At 38.7% G+C, this 12,040-nt stretch overlaps 2 protein-coding genes across 2 annotated transcripts in view; one reads left to right on the top strand and one right to left on the bottom strand.

Annotated features, from left to right (window-relative positions):
- XPOT (exportin for tRNA) overlaps positions 1–12,040 on the bottom strand; it is a 134,290-nt gene that overhangs the window by 53,559 nt on the left and 68,691 nt on the right. The window lies entirely within an intron of this gene.
- The window catches only part of C11H12orf56 (chromosome 11 C12orf56 homolog), a 61,783-nt gene that overhangs the window by 7,707 nt on the left and 42,036 nt on the right, over positions 1–12,040 (top strand). Inside the window, 4 exon segments of the mRNA XM_067698703.1 lie at positions 830–902; positions 9,104–9,195; positions 9,198–9,326; positions 9,329–9,495. Coding sequence (XP_067554804.1) covers positions 830–902; positions 9,104–9,195; positions 9,198–9,326; positions 9,329–9,495 — 461 coding nt within the window.

Raw genomic sequence — 12,040 nt, 5'->3', positions numbered from 1 at the left:
CCATGTTCCCTGCATTGGCAGGCAGATTCTTAACCACTGCACCACCAGGGAAGCCCAGGTCAGTGCTTCTTTGATTTTATTTATTTATTTATTTATTTATTTATTTTTTGGCTGTGTTGGGTCTTCATTGTGGTATGCAGGCTTTTCGTTGCAGCGCATGGGCTTCTCTCTAGTTGTGGCGTGCAGGTTTTTCTCTCTCTAGTTGTGGCGTGGGCTCCAGAGCACGTGGGCACTGTAGTTTGCAGCACGTGGACTCTCTAGTTGAGGCTCACCAGCTCAGTAGTTGTGGCGTGCGGGTTTAGTTGCTCCATGGCATGTGGGATCTTAGTTCCCTGACCAGGGATCGAACCCGTGTCCCCGGCGTTGGAAGGCAGATTCTTTACCACTGGACCACCAGGGAAGTCCCAGTGCTTGTTTGATTTTAATAACCTTATTAACAGCCAGAGATTTTAATGAAAACCCTCGTGAAGAAGTGCAGGGGGGTAACTGGAAAGATTGTGAACACTTGGCTTTAGGAAAATTCCTGGTAGTCATCTCTGTGAAACTTGGGCCTCCCACTACAGAGGGAACCACAAGTCCTGCCCTGATAATTGTGGTTTTATTATGGTTATTAACAGCATTCACTCTCCATTCAAAAATATTGGCTGGGGGGCTTCCCTGGTGGTGCAGTGGTAAAAAGAACTTTGGCTCTTTGCCCAGTTTATAATTTTGAATTTGCAAGTTTTTGTGAGGATTTATAGAGTCATCAATTCAGAACAGTAACTCTATCTTCTTCATAAACTCAATCAAATCATGTAACTAATGACCAACTAACTTTTTTTTTTTTAAGTCAAAGAAGAGAATAATGGCCCTGCCTTTTGGAGAGGCAAAAAGCCTAAAAGTTTGAATGAATCCCTTTTCAGGTGAGATTGTTGTTTTATGTTTTTAACTTGCTGTCCAAAACTTATTTTACATTTCAATTGGCTTTTTAAAAAAAAATTATTTATTTTATTTATTTATTTTTGGCTGCTTTGGTTCTTTGTTGCCGTGCGTGGCTTTCTCTAGTTGCGGCGAGCAGGGACTACTCTTCATTGCAGTGCACGGGCTTCTCATTGCGGTGGCTTCTCTTGTTGCAGAGCACAGGCTCTAGGAGTGTGGGCTTCAGTAGTTGTGGCATGTGGGTTCAGTAGTTGTGGCACGTGGGCCTAGTTGTTCCACAGCATGTGGGATCTTCCCGGATCAGGGCTCGAACTTGTGTCCCCTGAATTGGCAGGCGGATTCTTAACCACTGCGCCACCAGGGAAGCCCTCAACTGGCTTTTTAAAACGCTTTTTCTCTACTAATGTCTTTGAACTGAATTCTGTTTATCTCATGTACGTAATAATGAGGAAGGTATTTTGTGAGATTTTCTTCTAAATTCAAATCCAGTTAGTTATAAACTATAATTTTTCTCATTTCAATTGAATATACAGATGTCTCAGTATAAATAAATGATTAAAATCAAATTCAAATCATTTATTGAACTCTGGCTCTGTGTAGTGGTATGCTGGGCCCTGTAACAGATACAAAGATGAGTAAGACATAGTTCCTATCCTTGAGAGGCTGATTCTCACCAGGACATATGACATTTGCGTAAATAAAGATACTGCAAGTGTTATGATTGAGTTTGAGCAAATTGTCAAAGAGATTTAATGAGGGGAAAGGTCTTATTCGGTTGTGGGGAGAAGTCAAGATGCCAGATGACAGTTGGTGAAGGAATGGTGCACATAGTGATAGAGATATTGCAGTTGGAGGGAACAGTAGAAGCTACGGTAGAGGCAGGAAAAAATGGAACATGTATAAATTGAAAAAGGAGTTTCCTAAGCTGCATAACTCAAAGTATGATTCTATTACACACTTTAAGTATCTAGACATTAGGAGGAAGGGAGCATAGGATTCTAAGAGCTCTGAGTCAGGGGATTATAGGCATGGGGAAAATTAAGCTGCATTGGGGCCCTGAAAGTCAGGTCATGACATGGGGGAAACAGCCCCCAGGAAAACATTGCAAAATGTGGAAAGAAAAAGTGAACGCCTACTTGGAGAGTATTCACCCCCAAGACCTGTGGTGTACCATGCTGTGCAATGGGTTACTGGGGAGGGGCCTTTTCCCACTGTACTTATTCTCATACCTTCTCTCACTGAACAGTGACATACAAAGGTCTTTTAAACTAAATTTTATTAACTTTTTTTGTCACCAAAAAAAAAAAAAAATTGTTTTAGGAAGCCTGGCTTGTATCATTAGGCTTAGAGGATCATGATTTGTTCTAAATCCATGTAATAACAAGCTATGTTTTAAGGGGTTGATACACTTCCATTGTTACCCTGAGCGCCATAAATTACCAGCTTCCGGGAGGAGGGTCTCTGCCTTCTTGTCTCAGGGCACTAAGTGAAGTTCCCAACGTGGCCCTTGTAACTGGAAGTACTGAGGGAGAGGCACTGCCAGTGGGTAGCCATCCACATGCTCTGAGATTCAACATTCATTTCACATTTGGCATATAATGCCCCAATTTTTCTAGACCACTCTGATAGCCTCATTGTTTTCTTCCAGTTTAGAAAAATAAAAGAGATTTCTAAGTAATGTATGCAGTAGCTGTTTTAGGTTATTGTGGAGATCAGAACTCTTAAAAGTGGCAGAAGTCCAACTTAGGTTAAAAGGGGAATTTATTGGAATTACAGGGCAATATTGGAATTAGAGGGCAACTCATGTTATTCAACGTTCATTCAGCAGATATGTATAGATACAGACATAAATATAGATACAAATGTAGATCTATCTATTTTACCTGTTAAATCTGACATATTCTATTTGCTGGGCTCTTCAATTTTAGATGTACAGTGGTGAGCAAAATCAGCAAAAGTTAGAAACCACAACTTAGGAAAGTAGGAATGCTAAGAATGAAGTTGGACTTAGGCATAGCTGGCACTTGGGACTTGAATGCCATAGAACTTTGTCTCTGTCTCCTCTCATGTGTGTGGATCAGCTTCATTTTCTCTCACTGAATGCCACGTCTTCTGTGGGACAGCAAAGTCACCAACTGTCTTAAATTCACTTTTTACTTCTCCCACCACCACACAAAGGCTAACTCACACACTTTCTCGTACCAAATTAAAGAATCCTGGGAAGGTCTCTGATGCCTAACTTGAATAAATGATTGACTGCTAAAAAAATATCCACCATAGCCAGGAGGTTTAAAAACATGGCAGCTTCTGCGTGCTCCACGTGTGGAGAGGAGGACTGATTTCCAAATAAAGTGGGGGTGGTGGAGTTATCCACCCATAGTTATCTGCTATCCCATAGTTTTCTAGTACTGTCATCTTCATAATTAAACATCTGAGTCAAAAGTGTAAACAAAAGGCAGGCTACCATAAACACTAATTAGAGGGCTAAAGAATGTTATCATGTACAGAGCTTTGTGACACCTCTGAGGTGTAAAGTTTTAGGCCTAATTATGAGAAGCTGCAGGTCATAAGAAGGATGCAGTTATCTTGGGACATCACACTTACATAAATATGATTACTTTTCAAGGTAATAGTGAACAACAGGCCTTTTAACACCTGAGGGATAGAAAACAGACTGGTGATGATCTCTGATAATGAGATTCAGTACTTTGGTTTCTCTGTCTTTAGTATAGCTCTTCATTAGTGCATAGTTCCATGTAGTCATGCATTTTACAGGAGAAAACCCAAGCAGATATCTAACCAGAATGTTCTCTAAGGAAAAGTTTATTGTGACTTACTTAAGAATCCCCTAAAGCTGGGAGGAAAAAGACTGCCTATTGCTTGCACGTATAAAAAAAACATACAGATCAATAGAACATTTTTACAGTGCTGGCATAGAGTAAGATTTATGTAAATTTAATTGCATTCACCTTGAAAAATCCAAAGGAAAAGAGTGAAAATGCTTAGCCCTCAGTCCAGATCTGCTAAGCTCATACCCACCAGGGTGGATTTCAATCTGAGTTTACATCTATTTATAGCCTCTACTGATATTTAGCTAATGAAAACTTAAAATTAAGCAGATTTTCTAACCATAGTGCATGGCAAGTAGTGGGATGAACTTTTGGAGAAACCGATCTGTTTAATTAACAGAATCAGAGCTGACCACCTTGGCATCCTTATGAAATGAGAATGTATTGCATTTAATTGTATATCATTAGCAAAATAGAAGGGAAAAAAAACAACAAAGAAGGTGAACCTTATATTTTTCTCTAAGAAGAAGCACTTCGCAGAAAGTAGAAAAAGGGAGCTGTTTTATTCTTCTCTGCATAGTAGATAAAAACATAAAGGCTCTGCAGCCACACTGGCTGACTTCAAATCTGGACTCTACCTTGGACTATTTAACCTTCCCAGGCTTCACTCCTCATGGGTAGGATGGGGCTCACAATGGTACATATCCCACAGGGATGATATGTAAAGGGCTAAGTCATGTACAGTTGACCCTTGAACAACACAGGTTTGGACTTTGAGGGTTCACTTCTATGCAGACTTTCTTCAATAGATACATACTACAGTCCTACACAATCCTTGGATACGGAACCTTGGAATACAGAGGGGTGAACTGTAAAGTGTTATATGCTGATTTTCAACTGTGCAGAGGATCAGTACCCCTAACCCCACATTGTTCAAGGGTCAACTGTACATGTAAAGTGCTTAAACTGTGTGTGGCACTTAGTGAGTCCCTATTAAACTTAGCTCTTTCGTTTTTGCAAAGTCAGTCACTGAGCAATAATCTATTTAGCATCCTCAGAATCCTTGATCAAGCCTTGAAACAGAATAACTTTCCTCTTTTCTCTTCTCCCTAATAAATACTACGGTATGTAAAATATAAAAATGCTATTGTGCAATAATTTGGCACGAGGCACCATCTATATTAATTTCCTAAGGATTTCTTATGCAGTAGGTTGCTGTACTTCTAATAGAGGACCAAGTCCTGTGTTTATGTAAATATACTTTGTGTGTAAGTATATGAATTCAGAATGTTTAGAAACTCAAGAGAAGGATTCAAGGCCTCCAGTAGCTGTTCTTATAATAAGCCCTTATTTCTTGATATTTCTCAAAATTGACACTGCCATTATTAAATAGATATATTCGCTTGCACACAGTTAGATCATAGTTTATAATTATTAACAAATATTCATTGATCAGTTACAGATTTATAAAAATACAAAAAATATTAAGGGTTGGGGTAGAATCAGTATTCATTTTTCTCCCCCTTACTCTCTTCCATCCTGTTTGAAAACTTTCCTGGGACATATACTCAGGAGCAGAATTGCTTTGTACATTCTACTAATATACATTATACTAATCAGCTTATTGGTTTTAGAGATTAAAAATACCTCATCCCATATTGTCAACTACCTATTAGCTTATTCTATGTGGTGTCTTCTACTGAGTAGAATTTTAATTTTGATGTAATAAAATTAATTAAGTTTTTAATTCTGGTCGAGGTGGAGTAAGCACACTTTGCCCTACCTCTCCCTCTGAATGGAAGTAAAAATCCTGAACAGAATGCACACAGCAGTTGATTGCCTGATTAAAAAAAATAATAATAACATTCTACATAGAATTTAAATATGACCCAGAGTCAACAAACTAAAATCTGTTTTAGCTGAGTCACATGTATTTGATGTATATTGCCATTCAGTTCTAAATATCTCTTAATTTCCTTTATCACTTACAGCAGTTTGATTATGATATGTCTGGTGTGGAATTCTTTGAGTTTATCCTACTTGGGATTCACTCAGTTTCTTGAATCTATAAGTTTGTGTCTTTTGCCTAATTTGGAGAGTTTTCAACCATTATTCCTTCAAATATTTTTTCTGTACCACTCTTTTTCCTCTCCTTCTGGGACTCTGAAGACATGAATATTAGGTCTTTTTCATATTGTCGCACAGTCCCTTGAGAATGTGTTCATTTTTTTCTTCAATCTCTATTCTCTCTGGATTGTTCAAATTGGATAATTTCTATTCCTCTATCTTCAAAATTCAATGACTCTTTTCTCTGTCATCTCTACTCTGCTCACTGAGTCCATTCAGAGAATTTTAAAATTTTTAGTTATTGTAGTGTATTTTTTCCTCCTAAAATTTCCATTTGGTTCCTTTTTATATTTGCTATTTCTCTGCTGAGACTTTCTATCTTTCCATTTGTTTCAAAGGGGTTCACTCTCATCTATTGGAGCATGGTTACGATGGTTACCTTAAAGCTTTTGTCTGATAATTCCAACATCTTTTTCATCTCAAGATTGATATCTGTTAATTTTCTTTTTCCTCATAAGGTATTGAGATTTTCCTGGCTTTTCAAATGTCAAGTAATTTTGGATTGTGTCTGGGACATTTTGAATATTATGTGACTCTGGGTCACATGAAGAGTTTGGTACTGGTCTCTGCCAGCCTCTTGATTACACTTAAATATCTGAGAATTATTTTCTAGCTTTGAATTATTTTACATAGAATTGCTTATATTTCACCAATTCTGCTTTAGTAGAGTCTTCATGGGGAATTTTTTATTCAGGAGAGCTCAAATTCTACATCTTGAGATCTAGGTCTATATGTTTCTTTTTATGGAAGAATCATTGTTCCTTATTGTTCTGCTTGTTTCTTATATTTTAGCACATTAATCTGACAATTTCGGTCTGATAGGTGTTTTACTTTCCCCGTTTTCATATTTACTTAACTTCTTTCTCATCCTTTTTAAGAGTTTTAAAAATCAATGATTTTTTTCTATTCCATTTTAAAACTCTTAAAAAGGATGAGAAAGAAGTTAAGTAAATTCTATTTACCATTTTTCTTCATTTCTTGATAGAGTCAATATGCTAGTATATATGTACTTTGCATTCTTAGCTGACTTTGCATCTAACAGATTTTTCTGAAGCTGTTTAATGTTGCCTGCTGCTTTTTGGACTCTGGCTTTTAACCTGACAGTTTCAGCCTCAAGGAGTTTATCTGTGTTTGATGCAGAGGGAGAAAGGAGAAAAACGATTTGTGCATACTTTTGATTCTGGAGTTCTCTTTCCCAGTTCTCCCATTGCTTTCTCCTTTGCGGTGGCTCTCTCTAGAGATACGTAATCAGCTCATTAGAAAAACACTTGACTTTTAGCAACTTAGTTGTGTAAATGTGGAGTTGACACATGTTGAAACTCAAGGTTCTAAAACTCTTGCTTAGTAATGAACTACTCTTTAATCAGACTACTAAAAGTGGGTATTATTGAATTTCATGTGAAAAATACAGTTCAACTTTATGAGTTGGTTTGCTTCACTGGTGAAACTATAATGTCCATGACATTTTAACTTATGCTGTCAAAAAGGTAATCCTTTTTAGAAACTCTTTTAGCTCTTTAAAATAATAAATTTTTCATACAACTGAGTAAATAACAGTCATTTCAAGTGTGCCTTTCTGTAACTACCTGAAATCATTTTGCTGACCTTTCACATGAAACATATGTTGTGCCTAAAATGAACATTGTAACATAATTTCATAACATTACCTAACATAATCTGTGCACTGGTTATTTAACTCTCTTAATTTCCATAGAGAAAATTTTAGAAAATATCATCTACAAGAATAAAGAAACGCTATCACTTTCAAGAGGATTGGAGTATGTATCATCCATTTCTGGGCTACACATATTCATTGACCTGAAAATCCTATATGAGCACCTTATATTCTTAGATACTTCGATATCATTGTTACATAGTACTAGAATCCTATAAAGAAATAGGGCAAGGTAAGATAATCAGTAAGTGGCATTTAGAGATTATGGGTCATATACATTAATTTGTTTAGTTGTGTGTTTAAAATCTGGCCATGTCATGTGCCACTCCCCAGGGCAAGAAGAGTGCAGGAAGGAGGGGGTGCTCGTACACTCTCTTTCCTGATCATGCTCTGGGACCACAGTGCCAGTGTGCACATCCTTAAGCCTGAGGGTTTGGCAAGGATGGCTGTTTAAGGGGGATGGAACTTGGATAAATGAACTGAGGTGAGCACTTGTGTATGTGTGTGTGTGTGCATGCATGCGTGTACACGTATGTAAGGTCAGTGGAAGAGGGAGCTGAGGGCTGGAACTCAGCACAGTTCATAGCATTGTACAGATGATGAATGAATTTTATACCTGTTTAAAGTTAAGAACTAATAAAAGCAAAGTGGTTTTCCACTTTCACGGAGGTGCCAGTCTCATAAGAAAGATAAGATATCTTAATGTAAAATGATAAACCAGCAATTCAAGGCAATATAGGATAATATTAATCCCTAGCACCTACTGAGTGTTTCCAGTGTTAAAAAACACTGCATGTATTTTCTTACTTAATCCTCACACAAACTCAATGAAATTGGTTCTATTATTGTTCCTATTTTAAAATTAGGAAATTGAGGCTTAGGTCAATCTAAGTCACATAACCACTGAGTGGCAGAGCCTGGATTAGAACTTAGATCTCATACTCTGCAACTTCTTAGCCTCTACCACTTGCTTCCTTGTGTTGCAGAGAAAAGAAATGAGTCATGGTGAGCTGGAGAGAACAGAGAAGGTAAAAGATGGGACCCAGAATTGGTTCTGAAAAAAGTGCTGATGCTATTGGAAAAAATCAGAGAGTGTTAGCAAAATATGAATCAAAGAAAACACCATTTAAAAAAAATCTCTCTCCCCCCCAAAAAATAAATAAAAATAAAAAAAATCTCTCTTCATCTCTCCATATGAATAGTTCTTTTTTCTTTATAGGATCCATTAGAAATGCAAGATGAAAGAACAATCAAGTTTCAAAACTAGAATGAAAAGTCCTTTCACTGGGAATGTTGGGCTCTGTGAAGGACAGGCATAAGGCTTTAGATATAAAAAATGCTTCTTTAAATGACATAGCATAGAGTTTTATTTCTGAAAGCAGGAGTATATACTGAAGAATTGTGCCATACCTCCTCTAGGTCAATGGTCAACAGCAGGTGAGAGTAAATCACTCCTTTCTCTTACAAGCATTTCTTTTATGTGAAGACTTTTACTTTCAGACTCTTAAACTGCTGCAATGGGGCCATTGGTTTCTCTTTGTTCCTTACTGTTAAATTCTGAATATTATGTTTAACTCTAAATTCTACCTGAGAGGTACCACCAAGAGAGCAGCACACCACCATCCAAGGACTCAACTCTTGGCCCTCCTTCAGACCTCAAGAAGCTGTCCCTTCATGGCCAAAGTGCCTGTCCAGGAGGAGCTGTCAGCCCACATCAGCCACTAGCAAGGCTGTCCGTGTGCCATTTTGCACCACAAACACAAAAGAACCCCAGGGACTTTCAGATCACAAAGACTCTCTAAGTGAAATCCCTTTCAAGTCAGTGGGAACGGAAATGAGTTTTACTTAGGAAATTCCTCCCTGGCCTCCCCTTTACAGAGTAACCCAAACCTAGAGAAAAAGGAGTCAAAACTTCATTAGTACATTATTTCCACAACTTCATCAATATTTCTGCACTTAGAAAGTTCATGGAACAATTATGTTATAGTAAATGTCCTCCTAAGTTAACCTTGACTTGAATATTGGTTTTTTTTGCGGTACGCGGGCCTCTCACTGCTGTGGCCTCTCCCGTTGCGGAGCACAGGCTCCGGACGCGCAGGCTCAGCGGCCATGGCTCACGGGCCCAGCCGCTCCGCGGCATGTGGGATCTCCCCGGACCGGGGCACAAACCCGCGTCCCCTGCATCGGCAGGCGGACTCTCAACCACTGCACCACCAGGGAAGCCCTTGAGTATTGTTTTTTAGGGTAGGCTTCCCTGCTCTTCCTCCCCATTTTGGAAGTTTAACCTTCGAATTTAGTAATATTGTGCAAGACATAATGCACTGGACAATTAAGGATATGATTTTACCAGGCTATTGCAATAGGGAAAATGCTCATTAATGAGACATGTCTTCAAGAAAAGGAGATGGATCTGAGGTTTTATAGAGGCAGGTAATAAACAAGGGAGTCAGCAGTGAGTCTCATGGGAATCAATGAGGAAGGTTGGAGACAAGTCTTATCTTGGAATATTTGTGAGCAGGGTGGTCTTTCGCAGTTAGCTGGGGGTGATTTCTCAACCATTCTGCTTTCAGAGACCAGGGAGCTCAGATAAAGTTCAACAGTATCAATATGTTTCTGTATTTCTTAGCTGTGCTATTGAAAGTAGGTTAGTGGGAGTTTTTGACTTTAAAAAAAAAAGCACAACATGAGATTTGTGAGTTAAGTTTTATTTGGGCAAAATGATGACTATAGCTCGGGAGACAGCATCTCAAATAGCTCTGAGAGGGCTTCCCTGGTGGCGCAGTGGTTGAGAGTCCGCCTGCCGATGCAGGGGACGCGGGTTTGTGCCCCGGTCCGGGAAGATCCCACATGCCGCGGAGCGGCTGGGCCCGTGAGCCATGGCCGCCGAGCCTGCGCGTCCGGAGCCTGTGCTCCGCAACGGGAGAGGCCACAGCAGTGAGAGGCCCGCGTACCGCAAAAAAAAAAAAAAAAACCCAAAAAACAAAACAAATAGCTCTGAGAAACTGCTCCAAATAGGTAGCGGGGAAGGTCAGTATATATATGATTTTGGTGAAAGGGGAGTACATGCAATCTAGCACATATTTTTTGCAGGTTTCTGCTAGTCTTGTGAAGGTTACTGCTAGTCACGAGGAGCAGACGTCATGAAGGATTTTAGTAGTGCTTTTCTAGATATGAGGAGATACAAGAACTGGGCTCATAAAATTGGCTCCTGAAAATATCTAACTATCTGAAGACCTGTTCTGCCAGTTTTTCCCCCGAGCACAGCGTGCCTCATTTCTGCTCTCCACCCTGAACTCCTTTCAGGGGGTGTTGAAAAGTTAGCAGCTGCAGCAGCACATGATTTAATCCTTGTAGAGGCAGATGGCAAGTGCCGACGGCAGGTGCCAATTTGTAGTTGACAGACTCATTGTCATAAGATCAGATGATTTTATAGAGATCACCTGGTCTATGTCCCTTATTTTATAAACGAGGAGACTGAAGCACAAAAATTCTACGTGACTTACTCAACATTATATAATAAGTGTAGGGGCCGAGTCAGAACTCCCATTTAGGGATCTTCTTATAACACCAGAATCAGTTAAAATAAGCAATTTATTAAAAGAATAGTATGACCCTTTTTACTTATCTTCAGTGATACATAATTTTTATTATTGATCTTCAACATAATAATGTTAAGAAGTATGAAAGACTCTTTTCACTCAGAAGAAGCTAGGAAGGAGGGGGTTTTATAAGTGGCCAAAAATTGTGAAAGGTTGCAAGACAACTCTCATTTTTTTCTCATAGCACAGTTTAGAATGTTATTGTTTAAATTAAATGTTAAATGTTTAAAATTCCTCTCTAAAATTTTAAACCGCTTTCTCCAAATTAAGAATGTAAGTGAATCATGAATAGAGGGAAAATCCTGATCTATTAAAAGAAGGCTTCATATGTTCTAATAGAAAAACCACAATTTAATTGACTTCTAAAAATCTACCTAAATATTTCAAAATAACTGTTTAACTAACTCCCAGTTTTAAGTACTACTTTTAAATTCTGCAGCAAAGGCATGGATGGGGTAAGTCAGATAGGCCAACTCATAGCCCTTCTGATACTATAAGCAATAACAAACAACTAATGTGTAGTGTTATTATTGGTAGGAACTGTTCTGATGCTTTCTGTATATTAACTCATTTAATCTGTACAACAGTCCTACGAGGTAGGACTGTTATTCTCATCTCATAGATGAGGAAATTGAGGCACAGGGAAATTAAATGATATATTCAAGGTTGTACAACTAATATAGAGCTGGGATTTGAACCCAGACAGTCTGCTTTTTTTTTTTCTATGACCACTGAAATAATGTGGATGGAGGGGGGTTATCTTTATGAGTTGTCAGATATTATCATTGAAAACAATGTTCTGGGAATTCCCTGGCGGTCCAGCAGTTAAGACTCGGCGCTTCCACTGCAGGGGGTGTGGGTTCTATCCCTGGTCGGGGAACTAAGATACTGCATGCCTCGTGGTGCAGACAAAAAAAAAAAACCAATGTTCT

This window comes from Pseudorca crassidens, chromosome 11 (genome assembly GCF_039906515.1).
Source record: "Pseudorca crassidens isolate mPseCra1 chromosome 11, mPseCra1.hap1, whole genome shotgun sequence".
NCBI classification, from domain to species: domain Eukaryota; kingdom Metazoa; phylum Chordata; class Mammalia; order Artiodactyla; family Delphinidae; genus Pseudorca; species Pseudorca crassidens.
This window is presented reverse-complemented; position numbering and strand designations above follow the sequence as displayed.